This window comes from Cynocephalus volans, chromosome 16, assembly GCF_027409185.1.
Source record: "Cynocephalus volans isolate mCynVol1 chromosome 16, mCynVol1.pri, whole genome shotgun sequence".
Lineage (NCBI taxonomy): Eukaryota > Metazoa > Chordata > Mammalia > Dermoptera > Cynocephalidae > Cynocephalus > Cynocephalus volans.
Genome location: NC_084475.1, coordinates 57,083,474 through 57,102,934, shown reverse-complemented (window position 1 = coordinate 57,102,934; position 19,461 = coordinate 57,083,474). Strand labels below are relative to the sequence as shown.

Sequence of the window (19,461 nt, the reverse complement as noted above, 5' to 3'; positions counted from 1 at the left end):
TAAATCCAGGCCCTTTGTATTTTTTTGCTTGTTTCTCTAGGATAGTAATTAAACGGTGATGGATTAGAATTAGCCTGCAGCAGAGATTGGGGGAAAAAAAATCTCCCAGCATCCCTTCCTGCAGAAGCATCTGCTACAGCAGAGTGTAGCTGCCACTTTAACTGACATGTCTTAAATTCTGCCCTGGAAAGCTCTTGGATGCTGTCAGCCTCCCCGGCAACTTCTTTGCTTGTGCCTGATAATTGAGAGTCTCACTGGAGACCAAGGAATAAAACAGAAATTGAGGATTTTTGTGGCTTTTAAACTGTGGATTGTCTCTTCTTTTGGTTGGCTTTTAAAAAAAATCTGGTGGAAGAGAGGGAAAGACATCTTCATAGTGGGTCTATATTCATTCATCCAAAGTTACAGCTGCTCAGAATCTGTGAGTATGTTGTATTTATTTAACAGCTCCTGGGGGTATGATTACCATGTTCTCTTTAAATCAATGAGGATTTAATTTAAGGAGAGCTATATAAATTTTTTAAAACAGTTAAATTTCACTGGAGACCTGCAGTTTTTGTTAGATGACATTGTCTTCATGTTAAGCTTGCTAGGGCTTCCCTCTTCCCCTTCCTCCCCTCTTTTTTTTAACTTCCTAAGGGTGAGTGCTGAAATTGGAGAAAATAGCGTGTCTCACTGCTGCAGAGGATCTGGTCTTCCCTGGATGCCGTGGCTGGTTTATTGCTGCTGCAAGGTGTGCGTTGGGGTTGCTGAGACTTCCGCTGCAGAACAATGGCAGGATGATGATGGTTCACTTTGTATTTACTGTGTTTGTCTTATGTCCTCAGCTGTCTTCATTACAGGATTTTGCTTTGTTTTGTTAGGGTTATTAAAACCTTAAAGATTGGTAAAGAGGCATGCCCTCAGAAATAGGGTGTGTTGATTGTCATAGACTCTCACCTTTGACCTTGCTGTGTTGGCTTCAGCAGTCTCTTTGTAGCAGATTACAGTAAATGTGAGCTACCAAAAGGTGACCTTTGCATGACCACCCTTTTGTAATTGTGCGCTGGAATCAGTGCCGGCTTTTTTTGTGACGCAGACCCTGAAGTCTGAACATCTGTCCTTAGTCATTGTGTCCCACTTTCCCCCTTTGAAATTTACTGGAGGCTAGAACTGTATCCTTTCTGAATTATTAGTCAATGAATTTTGAGCATTTTGTAAAGACAGATGTTAATTTCCAATGCCCACCAGAATCCCCGTATGTTCTTCATTTGTCTTTGTTAAATGAAAGTCTTACTATTTTAGTAATCTGATTCATATCATTTGGTTACTGATCTCATTTCTTTATCTTTAAAGAAATTAAGATAAAATTAGCTAGAGCAATTTTTAAAAGTTGATATGTTCAGAGATCATCAGTCAAAATACTTTTAAACACCAACTGGTAACCGTCATCTTTGTAGATGCAGAATATATTTGACTTAGGCTGGCATATTATATGAGGTTTTTGGTGCCAGTATTTTGGTTGACTTCCTGCAGCATAAAATAAATCAAGGATTTAAAAAAAGAAATTTTCTCCACCACCTAGAGATCAAACATCTGCTGTTTTTATTTTTAAACATTTTGTCATACCTAAATGCAGCAACTTTGAATTTAGTGAGGAAGGTTTGCTAAAATTAGGAAATTCTGCCTTACTTAGACTTGCAAAGAACTTATATTCATTCATTCACTCATTCATTCATTCATTCAACAAATGTTTACATTTGTTGAGGGAGGCATTCAAAAACTACCTATTTCGTTACTATTGTAATTTTTCTGCTATGGACGTAGAGGTACTTTGTGGCCAAATATGAGGGTACTTCAAAAAGTTCATGGAAAGATTTACATTATCATTTAATTCTATTTTTCTATGAACTTTTTGAAGTACCCTTGTATGTACGGGGCATAAAAATACTTGCAACTAATTCTGCCTTAGATCTGAAGCCAAAGATCCTTAGAATGCTTGAGCTGGAGAGAGATGTTGGAAATAACTTAGTTCAACAAGCACGTGGTCAGCACTATATTAAGTGCTAGATTTAGATCAGTAAGTAAGAAATGCCCCTGTTTTGGAGGAGCTCACAGTCTAGTGGGAGAGGAAGAGAAAGTGGTTATGTTAGTATATTCTGTCATCCTTTTCCTCTGTTAGTGAAGAAGAAATGAACTAGATTCTTTTTTAAATGTTGTCTGTGCCAGGCCTAGTACCTGTAGTAAACTGTGTGTGTGTGCATTGTGTGTGTGTGTTTATCTTCAACAACAACCATATTGATTGGTCTTGTCATTCCCGTTTAACAGATGAGGAAAACGAGGTGCACAAAGTTGCATCAGTTGCCCAAAATCATTGAGAATGCTCGCTGTAACTCTATCATGCTAAAAGATGCAAATCTGTGCTCTTTGAGGCTGTTGTATTATGTTCCTTAGCCATTGGTTTGCTGGGGGAGACCCTCCTTTCTTTTTTATTTTAAAGCCACAGTGAACTTCGGGATATCATACATTATGAAAAATGAAAATGCTTAATTTTTGTGGGTTCATGCCCAGAGATCTTCCTAACATTTTGCACTTGCTTTCCACTTGTTCACACCACATTTACACTTATGTCTGTGGCTCATTCTAGAAAGGGCAGGGATGCATACACTTGTATGGGCAGATTATTCTTCAGTGGTACGTCAGTTAAGGAACATGGAAAAAAATACATCCTAGAGAAAGAATGTTAATGGGAAAAAATCAGAGATTTCTTTTTGAATTTTTGGTTGAAATTGCTGCCCATCAACTTTAGCAATTTCCTGTGGAGCTGGACTGTTCAGAGTTGCACAGAGTACTTGTCTCCCCAGAAATGAGTTGTAATTCTTGAAAATCTGAGAATTGATGAGGGAGAGAGCAACTTTTCAGTAGAGGTATTCTAGCAGAGGACCTCCCTTGACTCCCAAGGTCATCTGTCCATTCCATTTCTGAGAGGCTATTAGAATGAAGATAAACTTGCTTCTCTGTAGCCTTTTACCCACTGATCCTAGGAAAAAAACATTCTAGTATTTTTTTTTCCTTTATATATTGGAGCTTTTCAACCATTCTAGTATTTTTACAAACTAGTCTTTGAAATATGTAAAATATTCTCCCCACCCCTCTGGTGCATTTTTGCTTTTCCAGGCTAAATATGTTTAGTTTGTCATTTCTTCCTCATGTGACTTATTCCAGACTTCTCACCATTCTCATCTCTTTGCTTTTGACCTCTAGTAGTTTCCAGATGGTGACAACCAGAACCGGATGCTATTCCAGGTATATTCTGGTCAACTGAGAGTGCAAATGGGTCTTTTCTTGTCATGACTCAGTACATTTCAATTAATATTTCTTGTGCTACTTATCAATAGCTGTGTAACAAACCACCATAGAACTTAGTGAGCAAACAAAATGATAATTTGTTTGCTTATGAATCTGCAATTTAGTCAGGTCTCAGAGGGGATGGCTCATCTCTGCCCACTTGGAAGCACCTGTGGTGGCTCAGCTGGAGCTGGAGGATCCATTTCCACGATGGTTCATTTACCTGGCTGGCCCGTTAGTGCTGGTTGTTGGCTGGAAACTTAGCTAGAACTGTTGGCCAGGAAGGGCCTTGTTCTTCTCCATGTGGCTGCTTGAGCTTCCTCACAGCATGGCAATGTGGTTCCAAGCTTTAGTATTTTAGTAGTCCAAGTGGCGGGAAGCAGAAGCTGCTGGTCTTTAAAGACCTGGGGTCTCAAACTAACACAGTGTTGTAGTGGTCAAATAGTCACAGAGACCACCTCAATTCAAGGAGTGGGGCCATAGACACCACTTCTTGACAGGAAGGGCGACAAAGAATTTGTGGCCACCTGTAATCTGCTACACTGTCCAAACTGTTAGTCCCCCTGCCCTTCCCCCTTCCAGCTGTGTCACACATCTTAAACTCATCAACTAAAACCGTGAGAATTACATTTGAGCTCTTGCTAAGGTGTGTCTCCTCATCTTGTACTTGGACAATTGTAATTTACATGTGACAATTTTGTTCTTTCTGAGATACTCCTAGCTTTACTCTTTTTAAGATTATTTGAATCTTGACTGGTGTCCATCATACGAACCGCCTGTCCTGTGACTGCGTCGTCCACATACATAGTAAGAATATTTACTGTGGCCTCACGTCAGACATGATAAACATGTTGAACAGGACAGGACTGTAGTTTTTAGAGACACCTCTCCAGACTAACATCAAGACATTAACCAAAATGTCTTGTGGCTCTGGTGATTTAATCATATAAGAAGTGACTTAATAGTGCTGTTCTACCCACATTCACTGACTTATCCAGAGAGACTTAGGTGTCTAATTGAGGAAGATCAAATGGAACATAAGTTTGATGTGAATTTCATGCATAGTTTACTTTTCTTTTGATATTTCATCAGTCCACAGGTGTGGAAAGTCTTTTAGTGACCATTCAAGTGGTATGAATGGATTTCTTTGGTGATCATTTTAGATGAGTCGGTAATAGAATATCTTATTTTAAGTCATTACAGGTGACTGTGTTTTAGAAAGCAGGGAAGTATGGGACCAAGACTTGAATTTCTCTTGTGGTTTGGGGTTTAGTCATTATCTTCTTAGTTAGTAGGTGAGGCAGAATTTGAGCCTTTTCATGATCCAGCAAACCAGGACCTAATATATAGCATTTATATGCCCTCTTTAATATTAGCTTAGGTGTTTTTTTTTTTTAAAAGCAATAGCATACCTGCAATTTTGTGTGCCTGCTTGATACCACAGGCTGAATAAATATAGCACATCAATTATGAAAACAGCCATAAGTTGAAGAGCTAAAGAAAATTAAACTCCAGGGCTGTTACTTGAGTATTTATATGCTTCTTCTGTTTTGTTTGTTTTTCTTGCTAATAGACGTTGTGGGGAAAGCCCCAGTACTTACTGAAAGCTGCTTGTTTGTGAATGAAACGTCTCTGTGATACTGTATTCATAGGTACTTTCCATGATCTGCATATGTGACATAAAATACCAAGTAGCAAGTCTGTATTTGGCACAAGGGTGCTAGTAGAATCAATACAAATATCAGTCATCCATCAAATACTCATTGAGCGTCTCTGGGCTAAGACAGATAGTTCCTCTTCTTAAGAAGCTCATAAGCTACTCACCACAACTAAAAGTAGATCAGTAATCATACTATGATGAGTTGTAAACTCCAACCAAAGAACCCAGAGGAGAGATGCACTATCTGGCCTGAGAAAATGACTTTTGGGTAGCCTTAATTTTTTTCTCCTCCTCATAGATCATGAGACAAATGAAAGGAAAACTTGTTTTTAGCATTGGTTTTTTAAAAAATTTCTTGTTACTCTTTATTTTAGGTTGTGATGTTTTACAAGAAATGATAAGCAACTTCCTCCATTCAGTGGTGTGCTGAAAATCTGCATTTGCTCCACATCCTGAAAATTTCTGCATCCTTACTTGGGGGGGACATACTGAAAATGGCAAAATGCTGCTTCAGTGGCCTCTGCCCTACGACTACAGGAAACAAGAAGCAGAAATGCTGAATAGCAGGACAGTCATGGTCTGTCTAATGGGAAGTTCTTGGTTCTCATGACTTAATTTTCAAATAGCATCAGCAACACTTACTTTCCCTTTCATTTATATGATATTTCGGTTTCAAAGTGATTTTACACAATGGAGCATGTTTCTTCCTCCTAATATCCCTGTGTATACAGGGCAGGTATTGCTCTCTCTTCTCTGCTTTTGCAGATGAGAACACTGAAGTCCATAGAGGTGAGGGAATGGTCCAAAGTCACACAGCTTGTAAGTGACAGGAAAGGCTGGGGCAGAAACCCAGCATTCTGCCTGTGTCCCGGCATGCTTTCTTCTAAACCACACTATAGTCACGTGGTGAGTGAGGATAATTTATAGCTCAGGTAAGAAGTTTTCTGTTAGAAATAAGAAAGAGATCCCTCCAAATATTTTTTGGTTTTGTTTTTAATTGAGAAATAGTCAGCAAAGAACACCAGCAAAGTGAAACAGGAGCTCTGCGTATCTCTTGCCAATATGACATTTCACTGTTGTTTGTTTTAAATCATGTGAAGGAGTATGATTTGCTCTGGTTTTAGCTTCCAGTTCTGTCAGTAATTTTCTGGGACTGTGGGCAAGGAAAATAGCGTTTATTGGGGGTAGTATCTTTTTTCAAAAGACATAACAATTCCTACCTTCCCTTTTCTAGTGAGTAGGATCTGAACCATGCTTTATATTTTGTATGAAGATGCACTTTTATTCTTTTCAACATTTCTGACTTAACATTTCTGTAGAACTCTTAATCCCCATTAAGGATAGGAAAAAAACATTAAGTGTTAATTAAAGACTATGTCATCTGTTTAAATTTCAAACAGTCTCTTTTGGAGTGACTCAGGTTTTTTGGGAGGTATGTGGGGGCTAACGCGCAGTTAAGTGAAACTTTGAACTCGCGTCAGGCCTGTATCTCCCTTCTTCCCTCCCTGTCCTGCTTCCGTGGTGACGTTGGGTGCAGGAAGAGGAGGTGTAGGGACGGAGCCCTGGGCTGGGCACTGCTCTCTGGTTAGGAGCCTCATTCTGCTGTCTTTGCATGGCCTCTCTCCTTGCTGCCTCTGTCACTGAAGCATCTGGGACCGCTGGACTCTTGGTGTGCCCATGGCCCCAAGGGCTTGGCATCCTCCATTGGCACTGGTTGGTCCACAGATGCCTGAGATCCAGTGGCCCCTGCCATTTGGAGCCTGTCTTTGGCCTGTGCTGCAGGATCATCTCGCCACTAAGCTGTGTATAAAAAAAAAATCTTTTTATGATGATTTCAAACTTACAGAAAAAGTGCAAGAATAATAACAGAATAATAACAAGAATAATAACTTGTGAATACTCTTGATCCAGTTTTAACATGTTACAGCATTTGTTTTATGATTCTCTCTCTACATACATTATCATGTATTTTTTCTGAGTCATTCAAGAGTAGGATTCTGCTCCTGAGAAGGTGGTCAAGAAGGATGAATCGGAATCTTCCACGTCAACAAGGGAGCTTTCGTATGCTTTCCTTTTCTCTGCTTTCTTCCAAGGTAAACTCCAATTCCTTGAACTCTTCTGTTGAACTGGCTTTCAGTGTTTTCTTTCCCTGGCTGTTGACTTTTGGTTGCATTGTTGGTCTTAAAACAGTGTGTCTGGAGCATCAGGTGTGGTTGGTCTGACCGAGGAGGGTGGAGGCACCCTTCACTGGCTCCTTTGCTCATTCATCCCCTCACTCAGCACAGTGTTATTGAAGGCACCATGCAAGGTGCTGTGATACAATCCTGCCTTCAAGAAATTTGTTCTGTGATGAAGAGACAATTATATATTTAAAAAAGAGCTAATTAAAAGAAACTTAGGACAGACTATCACTTTCCTCATTCTAGATGCTACGCGTCTATTAATACAGCTTAAGTTGCATCAGGGTTAATGTTTTATTGTGTTCATAACTTCACTTTTAAATAATGCGCAACTTCTTACTGTCATGTTGCTAAGTCATATCTCTTTTATCGTGCTTTTATTCAGTTGGATTTTTTTTTACCCAAATTCAAGAATTTATACTTTATTCTCACTCAGCTATCATCTTTGAGAGTAAGAACTATGTGATTTTGTGTGATATAATACCTGATACAGTGCCTGGAGTGTGGAGCTCCTAAGTGTTTATGAGTGAAAACTAAATTTTAGTTTAGTCAGTATAACCTACCTATTTAGAGGATTGTCTTTTTAGATTATGGTCCATTCACTACTCTCTTTCCCTACATCATTTTTACTGCAGAGTTGTTTACCTTGCTTTCTCTATTTTAATCCCAGGTTCTAATGAAAATGTAAAACAGGACAGGGTAAAGGAAAGCACATTTTGAGCAAAACTGTCCAGACCGTTATGAATTCACCTATTTGAATGGACCCATCACTCCTCATCTTCTGTGCAGGGCTGGGGGGAACATGTGGCTCATGTCTAGCTGGTCTTCACACAGGCTCCATGCACTGCATTTTTTTGATCTGCCAAAGATGAGAAAGGAGGCTGGTTTCAGAGAACTTGTGTTAGTGTCTACTGATTGCCACCACTTAGCTTCCTGTGAGGGCTAATTCCTTTATTAAGGATTAAATCATAATTCATTTTCAGCAAAGGTAGACACATTAAAGACACATTAAAGATACATGTGTAAAGTACTAAGTTTGAAAGCAATTTAGGAATGTAATAGTAGAGCTATTTAATAAAACTTAAAATAGCATTAAAGCATGTTTTCAATGTAGGATATAGAAAGGGTGAAATCAGAAAAACCACAACATTTAAGAACTGACTTTTTCAAACTAGTGAAAATTTGGAAGACTTCTAAAAGGTCTAAAATAACATCAGAAACACATTGGGTAGTGGTGTATTTTGACTTCTTCACATGGAAAGGGCTAAAAATAATGAATTATACTATTCTTGCATATTTTTTAGGAGAACTGTCTTGAGCTATGTTTGATATAAAAGGGATGATCAGAGGGTCCTTAAATTAATATTTGAATAGTCCCTTCATCAATTTGAATTTACATTGCTCAAAATATTTACTTAACTTTTATCTTGATTATTAAAATAGTACGTGATCATTTTTGAAAATTTGAAAAAACATAGAAAAGCACAAAGAATCTAAAGATCACTCAAGCCCTAATGGTAAGGTTTACAGTTTTGATTAAGGAAGGCTTTGTAGTAAGTCTAAGCATAGATTATTTAGGGGCAGATTATCTAGATTACCAATTCACCAGTTTCTCATTTGATTGAACAATTATAACCTTTGTTTTTTGGCCTTTTTCAGCTTTTTAGTTCTTTCTTCTGAAGGAATAGGGCCAGAGTGGGGAGAAAAAGTTGAAATCACATTCCTTTGATTTTGATAGCACTGGTGACAGGCCTGGTAAAATGGGGTTGAGGTTGACAGGAAAATGATGTTTGTGGCATATCTGTTGATTTCTGGTCAGTGGCCATGAGAATGGCTATTTGAAGGAATCATCCATTGAGCAGAATTTGGGCTGCTGAGCAGACTTCTTTAGTAAACTGTGATCAATAATATTAAGCAATAGATTTCCAGGGAAGTGTCAGAGTTCTGCATTTCATAACTCTAGGGGATGTTGCTCAAACTGTAGATTATATAAATGGTGCTTCCCAGAGCATATCATTGGCCTATCTGCATGCATTTCTTTTCTCTCCTAGCGAGAGATTTTAACTTTGATGAAAAAGCTTGAAGGATATTAAATATAATTGTTATTGATTTTTGAAATTTTATTTTATTTCACTTTTCCTTTTTAAAATGTTCTAGCTTTTATCTGATTGTGCAGGAACATAGCATATTGTGTTGGATTTACTGAGGAAATTTGAATTGATTCTGCTAATCATGATTTGACTGACAGAAAAAGTATAAATAAAGATAGCTGTAAACTTTTCATTTGAAAATAGTTCTACCTAGTGATTAAAAATTAGAGCAGTATTCAGGTCAGTAATAAAAAACAAATAACCCAATTAAAAATGGGAAAAGAATTTGAATAGACATTTCTGCAAAGATATAAAGATATACAAATGGCCAATAAGTATCTGGAAAGGTTCTCAATATTATTAGTCATTAGGCAAATGCAAGTCAAAACCACAATGTGATACCACCACACCCACTAAGATGGACAATGACAAGTATTGGCCAAACTGTTGAGAAATTGGAACTCCTATGCATTATTAGTTTGAATATAAAATCACACAACTACTTTGGAAAATAGTCCGGCAGTTCTTCAGAATATTAAACATAGAGTTACTATCGAACATAGAGTTACTATACCTGTGTTCTAGCAATTCCACTCCTACGTATATACCCAAGAGAAATGAAAATACATGTTCATAAGGAATTATGTATGAGTGTTAATAGCAGCATTATTCATAATGGACAAAAAGTGGAAATAACCCATCAACAAATGAAATGATAAACAAAATGTGATATGTCTACAAAATTGAATATTGTTTGGTGTTAAAAAGGAATGAAGGATATTACATGCTATAACATAGATGAATCTTATAAACATGCCAAGTGGAAAAAGCCAATCATGAAAGACCACTTATATGAAGTGTCCAGAACGGGCAAATCTATAAATACAGAAAGTAGGTTAGTGGTTGCTTAGGACTAGAGGAGATGGTGTGGGAAATGGGGACTGACTATCAATAGTGGATACGTTTGGGTGACAAATGTTCTAACATAAGATTGTGGTGATAGCTGCAAACCTCCATGTACATACTAAAAGCGATTGTATACTTCAAGTGGGTGAATTCCATGGTCTCTGAGTTATATTTCAAAAAGCCTGTTTAAAAATTTTAAAAAAACTTACAGCAGTGAAGACAGATCAAAATAAGGGTATATTTTCTAACATACATTAAAATACTTGTAATTGAAATATGTCGTTTTCCTTGGCCTCCATCAACGAAATAACAAGATTTTTCACTAGTGAAGAATATATTTCTTCTACATCTGAGTATAACATCCAGGCTACACTCTGGAGAGAAAGAAACCAGTCATTATATTCAGTTAAATTTTTAATAACTGTGCTTACTTTGGTGGTACAGATTCTAAAATTGGAGCACAGCACGGCTCTTTTGCAAGGATATATGCACATCAGTGCAGTGGTCATATATTAAAAACCTTTATTAACAGAAATAAGAGAAGACCCAAACAAATGTTTATAGATGTGAAGATGCAGTATTGTAAAGACAGCAATTCTCTGCAGATTTCTCTGATAATGTAATGAAATTCCAGTCAAAACCCCAGCAGGACTTTTTTTTGTAACTTTACAATGTCTAGTTCTAAAATTCATGAGTAAGAATGAAGATATAATAGTGGTCCCCCCCACCCCCCAAAATAAAGAGCATTTAATAAAGTGGAGGACTTGCCCCCATTGGCATACAGGTATCAGAAAGCTGTGATAATGAAAACCATGTGGCTGGTGCAATGAGGCAAATGTGTGAGTGGAGCAAAAGAATGCCAGGAAACAGGCCTGTGCACATATGGGAACTTGCTCTGTGTTAGAGATTGTGGTATAATGGAGTATGTCAAAGTATAATAATTATAGAATCAGCACATGTCAAAGATTTATTTGTCAGTGAGGAAACCAGCAAGATGGTAAAAAAAACTGGTTCCAAGACCATTTGGGGAACTGAAGAAAAAATGTTGGAATAAAATGTGTTATATGCAAAATTTGTTATTCTGCAAGGCAATAAAACTGTAACCTTACCAGACCGAAATTATTTGCATATCTACCAGACCAAAAGAATCTATGGGTTAACATGTAATTTTCTAGAGTATAGATCTTAATAGTAAATAGCAAGTCAAACAAAGGTATGTCCCCTGTAGAATGAAGCATTCCATGGGTGGGCCTGTCAGACAGTGCTACAAGATGTCCCTAAGAGGGCATTCGATCTTCCTTTTGTCTTATTTTCAAGCTGACAAGTAGCTGAAGGATGAATTATTTATTTCCTATATATGTGGGAAAAGTTAAATTTAGCTCACACCATACACAAAAATGGATTCCAGATATATTTCTGTGTGTGCTATATTATTTTCTCTACTTTGCATTTGGAACATTTCTCATAAAAAAATAAAATGAGAAAATAGGTTCTTGATGAAGTACTAGACAACAGTTTGAATGAAAGAGTCAGGTTTATGTCTAAAATACTGTTGAATAAAAAATCAGTTTGTAGCATGATATACAAAAGATGTAGTAATTATTACGTTATTACGTAAAGATGTAATAGTTATATGAACCTGGCACAACAGACTTGAATTTAGCAGAATGTAATAATTATTAATAAAATATTAGACTTTATTCATCTTTTCTGAGATAATAAAAGTTTAGATTAGATCTTTCTAGTTTATGCTTCTTTTTTCCCACATCTTTTGTTAAAAGATAAATTTAGGCACATTAAAATTTTAACAAGTTCATTCAAGCATTCAGTGATCATGAATTGAACTGCAACAGACTGTTAGCAGTTCAGTGCTCCAGTGAGGGGGTGCGATGGGGAAGCTTTTATATGGTGTTTGGAGAAGCAAGGCAAAGAAAATATTTAATTGGTTCAAGTGGAAAGTTTCTAGTTAGAGCTTAATTGGCAGTTTCTGATCAGTAAAGTCTCTAGTTAGACATTGGTTGGTGGTGTCTGATTGGTTAAGCTTAAAATGTTTATGTCGAGTTGGGTTTTGGTTTGCTTAAGTAGGAACCCAAGTGCTGGAGCCATTCTAGCTTAACGGCCTCCCAGTTGATTATTTTAACACTTTGAAACACAATGTTTACCTGGCACAAATACATGTTTATATTTATATTTAATGTTTTATATATATAGTATATCAAATCTTTGGGGAAAAGACATGATCTTTTAAAAATAATGGGAAAAATGGCAAAACGTTAAGGAAAAAAATACACCACACTATATTGTACCATATACTCAAATTATAAACGGATCAACAAATTACATATTAAAAAAGTAAAGCACAGATAAAACTATGTGATGTAATCTTTGCAGAGGAAGATTTTTCTAAGTATGCCTTCAAAACCAGAAGTGTTAAAGGAAGAGTGATAATTTTGATTAAGTAAAAATCTCAACATTGGGGAGAATTTTAAAGCTAAAGGCAAATGAGAAAAGGAGAACGTTTTAACAGTATGTCTCAGAGACCATGTTTCTAGCCCCTATAAATGAGTCTGGTTTGGAAGGGTGCGCAGCCTCTTCAGTCTGTCTCTTCCTCAGCCCTGCTTATAACAGAGATGACAATCAGTGCCCTGGAGTCTTGTTTATGTAGGGGATTCCTTTATTCTAGTAAACAGTTTTGGGGATGGGAAGTAACCTGCCTTCAAACCACATTTCCCCTCATCTGTGGAGTTTTCTTTCTTCCCGTCACCCCACATCCAACCACCCTTGTAAGAAGAACCTCAGATTTTCCCTACGTAATATATAAAATGTAGGGAACTTGATATGTCCGATGTAAGATGAATGCTGAATGTAAAATATTATAGGCATTGGGAAGCCTGAAAAATTTAGGGGACTTAACTCCACTTAATTGAGGGCATTGTGCATCTTAGGGGGCGGGGGAGAAAGAGCTTCCTTAAAGGGATAGTCTATAATCTGCCTTTTTTGTTTATGACTGTAGCTCTTCTTTATGAGATGTGTACTGCTAAAGTGAATGGAAGTAGAAGGAGATTGGCAATTCTATTATAATACAGAGCAAGACTTAGTCTAAAACTCCTTCTGGAAGTTTCCTTCTCTGACTGGAATGCCCCCTTGGTGTGTCTGTAGGGTATCTCTGGGTCAATAAAGTGACCTACGGTTCTGCAAATCAGCTTGATTTTCACCTTCTTTGTGTTATTTCAGTTCTCTATGGTATATGTCAGCTCTATATGGTATGTAACGGGAAATTAGGCAGTTTATTAAAAATAAAATATCTTACAAAATATATGCCCTTGCCCTCAGGAATTTATCTTTAGGAAATAATCAGGTAGGTGAGCAAAGGGGCTTATTACAGTAGTTTGTAATATCAAAACTTTGGGAGCAACCTACCTGCCCAACAATGAGACTGGAAACAAACTGTGGTACTTCCATACAGTAGAAGGCTGTGCAGGCACTAACTATAATAATCAACTCTGCATTTATTGAAATGAAAAGATTCAGGGTAAATACAGTATGTAATATTCAATTTTAATAAAATATTGAGATAATAAATATCTTTAATAAAGTTTTAATAAAATATATATAGATTTACTTTGGGAAAGATCTGGAACGATATATACAAGCTATAATGCTATCTTTGGGTGCAGAGCTGTGGGGCGATTTCAGTTAATTTATTTTTTGTGTGCTAGAATAAAAAGAAAAATAAGCTTATTGAGGCTGTATTTCAGAAATGTTCAACGTATACAGCTAGGTTTTTGTTACTTGATTCTCAAAATTGATAAGAAATGGAGGTGAGATGTACAAAATAATTGAAGGGCTTGTATTGGGTACTTCTGTAGATTTTTCCTTGCAAGACAAAGAAATAAAAACCTCACCCTGCCTTTTTAATTAACAGATCTTCTCGCTCAGAAATGGCAACAAGCAGCCTTCACTTTGCATCGTGTGGTACAAAACAGGCTTCCAGACAGCACAGAGCATCTGACGTGAGCAGGTCAGGAAGGGTGTGTGGGCTTTCCTGGGGACCAGGGGGGGGCAGTCCAACCTTTCGGGGCATGTAATACAGATATTCCCATAGTGCTTTGTGTTTGATAAACCAGTGAGGTGGTGAAAGGTGTAGGCAAGTGCAGTGGCCGGTTTACAGGAGACGAGCAGGTGCTAAGGGACTCAGTGAGCAGATGGCACTGTTAGATAAAAACAAAAGTAAATTTAACTTTTGGGGCACAACTCCCTTTCAAGTCTTTTTTATCTTTGAGATTTTTAAATGAATATTATTATTATAAAATAATATAACCACATTGCAAAACATTGGGGAAGATGGAGGAAAGGAGAAGCATCAACCGTAACTATGACCGCTTTAATACAGACTTAGAATTTTGGTGTATTTCATTCCAGCCTTTTTCCTAGGCATGTGCTTCTTCATATAGTTGTAACCATAATAGATTCTTCACTGAATATTGAATTATGATATTTTTCTTTTTTATATTCTTTTCATAACTGTGGTTTAAAAATGCATTTTAAGAAATATGTTCATTATAGAAAATTCAGGGGATATAGAAGAATGAAATATATATTATCATAATCATAACTGTGTTTTGGTATGTACCCTTTTTCTCTTTATATATAGAGATATTAAAAATTTTCTTAGCTGGAATCATTAAATATATTGTTCAGTAATCTGCTTTTTTTTTTTTTAAACAATGTATTATGACATTTTCCTTTTCCATTTTTCTGTAATATCATATTTAATTGCTAATTACTGTTCCTTTCCAGACCATTCTTAGAATTAATTTAACAGATTCTCTCTTTGAACATGTAGGTTGTTTATTATGAGTTATTAAGGCAGCTTAATATTAAAGCTGTTTTAGTACCATGAGAAAGTGCTTTCCATCCATCCTTACAGTTTATCAAACTTTTAAAATTATACAGCAGATCTTTAGCATTTTGGATTTTGCATGTGATTTTTTTAGCTTTTTATGAGTGTGCTTGTTATAATCATGGGTTTGGCAATTTGTCTTAGGATTCTACCATCACAGTATATGGAAGGGGTTTAGGAATGGAGATGAAGTTGAAAATAACTTCTGAGGATGTTAGGGCATGTATTTTCCACATTACCTTTTTATTCCATATGTCTTCACTCATGGAAGTCTGAGTTTTATTAAAAAGAAAAAGTTTCTCCCTCATAGTTATCTTCTAACTCATCCTAGGTAACTACCGCATCAACATTTATAATGCTGAGTTTAAAAGCTGTAATAAAATAAATAAAAATCAGGGAAAACAGTAATAAATAAGGGCATGACATTCATAGAGAGAGCTGAGCTGGATCTATAGACTGGGGATCTTTAGCACGTACACAGTTGTTGATGTCACGAACTGCAAATGCTGTTTTCAAGAGTAAGCATAACAAAAGAGCAGAGGGTGGAGGAAGGAATGTTCGGGAAGACATTGAGGGAATGAGAGTTCAAGTAAGAGCTACGGAGATGTGTGACCGAGAAAGACTCTATGAGTCGGTGGTCACAGGACAGGCAAGGGATTTGGGGGAGGAGTGAATTCTGGAATCTGGTCAACAGAGCCAGGTGTTGCTAAGAGGTCTGCATGGATATAGGCTGAAAAGTATCCTTTGCATTTTGTACTTAGGTCATCAGAGACCATTAGCTGGGGGTGGAGGGTGGAGGGTTCGAGGACATTGGGGCAGGAGCGAGGCTGTTGTGGCTGAAGGTAAATGGAGGGGGAGAAGTCAGGAGAGTGAGAAACCTCTTTTTAAAGACTGTGAAGAGAGGAGTGGGAGAAATTGTGTTAGGAGAGAACAAGATTGAGGGAAAGTTATCTTTCTTGCTGGTTTTTCTTTAAATAGAAATGAACAAGAATTGTGTATGTTTCTGAGTTGGGAAGTGGTCAGAGAAGAAGAGGTTAAAGATATATAAAGGAAGAAATGCAGGTGAAATGTGAGAAATAATTTAGATGCATTTTTTTTTTTTGACCGGTAAGGGGATCGCAACCCTTGGCACGGTGTTGTCTGCACCACGCTCAGCTGGTGAGCTCACTGGCCATCCCCATGTAGGATCTGAACCCGTGACCTTGACGCTACCAGCACTGCACTCTCCCAAGTGAGCCACGGGGCCAGCCCTAGATGCATTTTCATTGTTGTATTAACATTTGCAGGTTTCATAGCTCTTTTCTTTTTAAAAACTAAACAATAAAAATTCCCACCCTGCCTTTTAATCAGTAGGTCTTCTAGTGCATGTGTAGAAATAAGCACTTATACACGTACTGTGGAGCAGCCTGGAAGGCCCTGCAAGGTGGAGTGGAGCTTCAGCCGTGGACGAGAAGCTGAGTGTGTGGACGTGTCATATGTGCAGTGAGGCTGCACGGAAGTGACAGCACCTCACCTAGCATGTTATTCCTCTCTCCACAAACGCATATTTGCTCCTCAGCACAAAGTTATGAGGCAGTCGGGAAGGGAGTTTTGGTGTCACCATTTAACAAATGAGAAACACTGGGTGTCAAGTGACCTGCCCAGGATGCCACAGCCAGGCAGTGGTCGAGTTGCAACTTGATGCCCCGTCTTCTTATTTCCAGGCCAGTGCTCCTTTCACAAACCTGTCTGCCTCTTTGGTTATAACCCCTCTTGTTTGTTTAGTCTTACAAAATGTTTTGACAGCCACGGAAGGAACCAAAACACTTTGATTCCTTCCTTCAACCTTGAAAGAGCCAGGAAATACTCTTCCTATGTAAGGATCCTGATGTCCAGAGACATTCTTGACTTACTAAGATGCCTATTACCAGTGTCCTTAAAGGATGCCTGTGACAAAGTTTCAGACATTTATACGTTTCGTGTTCATCGCTTCAGATCTGTTGACACACTAGTCGTTGAAACAGCTATGTTAAAGTCACTTTGGAAAAATGAGAAAAGACTTTTCACGCTGACCAGGAGCTTTGCTATCACTTCCTTCTCTTACCAGATCTCTTTATTAGAGGTGGGAGACATGTTGTCAGGTCTTCAGATATGAATTTTTTCATGGGGAATGGGCTGATGACAAGGTTGCCCACTTTAAAATCTCTGAGATAAAGCGTATGTTGTCTTTTTGATCTACTTGAGAAATTCATCAAAAGCAGAAAGCACAACAGAGGTCTAGGGTCTCAGGATTAAAGGAATGGAGAGAAAACCTTTTATAGACTTGGTTTTATACTTCGCTTACCAACCTAGATATGTCAGCCCAGTGTGAGTACAGAGCACTGGTAGCTATAGTTACTTAATGAAGGTTGGCATTGGGCAGTCCCAGAGTTATGCAGGGAATTCTGGCACTCAGGAGGTGGAATTCCAGGGACTGTTTAGTGGGATGAGGTTTCCAAGTGGCTAAATGATTAAGATTATAGCAGAAATTTGACTAGGGGCTTGGGAGTGAAGAGGGGAACTCTCTCTTGGGTTGGTTAGTAAAAAAGCAGGATAGAGGGTATTGTTTAATGAGTATAGAGTTTCAGTTTTGCAAAATGAAAAAGTTCTGGAGATTGGTTGCCTAGCAGTGTAAATATCCTTAACACTACTGAACTGTACACTAAAAATGGTTAAGATGGTAAATTTTATGCCATATGTATTTTACCACAATTAATGAAAAAAAAAAATGCAGGATAAATTGCCCAGACATCGTCATACAGAGTTCAGCCTCGTGCTTTTGCCTACTTTTTTTGTGTGAGAAGAGTGCTAGGTATATTTTCCAGGCAGCTAAGACTCTGTGCTGATTCGTGTTATCTTTCAGTTCTGTTTTTTCCATGAACTTTTTGAAGGCCCTTGTATACCATACCCTCTTGGAAAGATCCCTCCTACTTTAAGAAGGAAACCTCTGGACGAGCTCGGGAAAGCCGAGGCAGGGTTTTGGTGCGCATCTCACCTTCTCGCTGTGCTCACATGTCACTCTTTCTGCACACTTCTTCCTCACTCATTGGGTGGTCGCCTGAGGAGCTGGCTCTGTTGCTTGTGGTTGTCCAGCATCTTCACTAGTAGGATAAACAAGGCTAGTTACCAATGTTTGCCAAGAAACCATTTCAAAATAAATTACTTTTATTAGCGATGTATTGGGCAATGCAAGAATATTACCATACCAACGAGTAGCTTATTATAATTGTACTTATTAACACATCAGAGTAGGAAAAGAAGGCATTACAGCACAAGTAATTTGAAGGAATTTATGTATCATGTACTGGCTTTGTAGACAGGTTTTTAAGAAAAATGGTAAAAACCCCACTCTTCCTATTAATTAACAGATTACTAAAGGAGACATGACCTTAAGCATGTGAAGCCACCGTAGGGCTGGCTCTGGGTCAGAGCTCGGCTCTCTTGTGTGAGTCTGAAGAATGACTAAATCATTCACATGATCAGAGATTAGGCACTTTTATTCTTTCAAAAATGATAATATTTACCTTATTTCCTTCAGTGCAGTTAGTTGCATTTTTACCTTTTGCATTTATATTTTTGTCTTTTCCGATCTTCATATCAGAAATGTTAATACCTTTTGAGTAGATATTGTCATAGCCTCATATCCTTTCTACAGATGAAGAAACATGGATCAGGAGAAATTAGTGACTTGTCTAAAGGTCTCACTGTCCAACATAGCCTACTATAGATTGTAAACTTGCAGGGGTCCCTTCTCTCCCTTGAATAATTACTGAGAAATTTTAACAGTCTCTGTTGTCCGGTTATTCAGTCATAGGTGCTTCTGAGCCTCTAGACTCTACACAGCTGAATCAATAGACCTGAGGTGCCTTGGCCTGGAGCTCTTGAGGGCAGTGAGATCTGGAATCCTCAAATACAGATAGGTTTTTATATTTGCTTGGAAAAAGAGACTGGATTACACACATTAGTAATGGTCTCTGAAGAGTAAACAAACTCTTGTCTCACTAGTATTCTGTGCATACAAATCCTAAGTGTTTAGTTTTTGCTTAGGAAGAATGGTCTCTTTTTGCCTTAAGTTTAGAGCCAGTTGAGATAGTGGTGCAGGTTTCAGACCTGTGGAGATCAAACTCTCAGCCTTGTTATTCACAAAGACTATATTGGAGGATGTGGCTTAGATGTGTGGAGAGATGGGCTTTTTGCCATGTCCCTGAATGGAACATATGCCCGAAATTGCAGGCCTGCCTTGTGAGGGTGACGGGGTGGGGTGGGATAGAGCCTGCCCCACTTAGCTCACTGCATCGCAGAAAGAATAGGCTCTTATTCACCTCCTTTCCCTTTAAGAAAGGGGCTGGGCCACTTGTGCCCAGTTTTTCTTTCCAA

General features: G+C 37.9%; 1 protein-coding gene across 1 annotated transcript in view; it reads left to right on the top strand.

Moving 5' to 3' along the window:
- TTC39B (tetratricopeptide repeat domain 39B) overlaps positions 1–19,461 on the top strand; it is a 124,741-nt gene that overhangs the window by 56,042 nt on the left and 49,238 nt on the right. Inside the window, exon 3 of the mRNA XM_063080465.1 lies at positions 14,089–14,184. Within this exon, the coding sequence (XP_062936535.1) occupies positions 14,089–14,184 (96 nt within the window). The remainder of the gene's footprint in view (positions 1–14,088; positions 14,185–19,461) is intronic.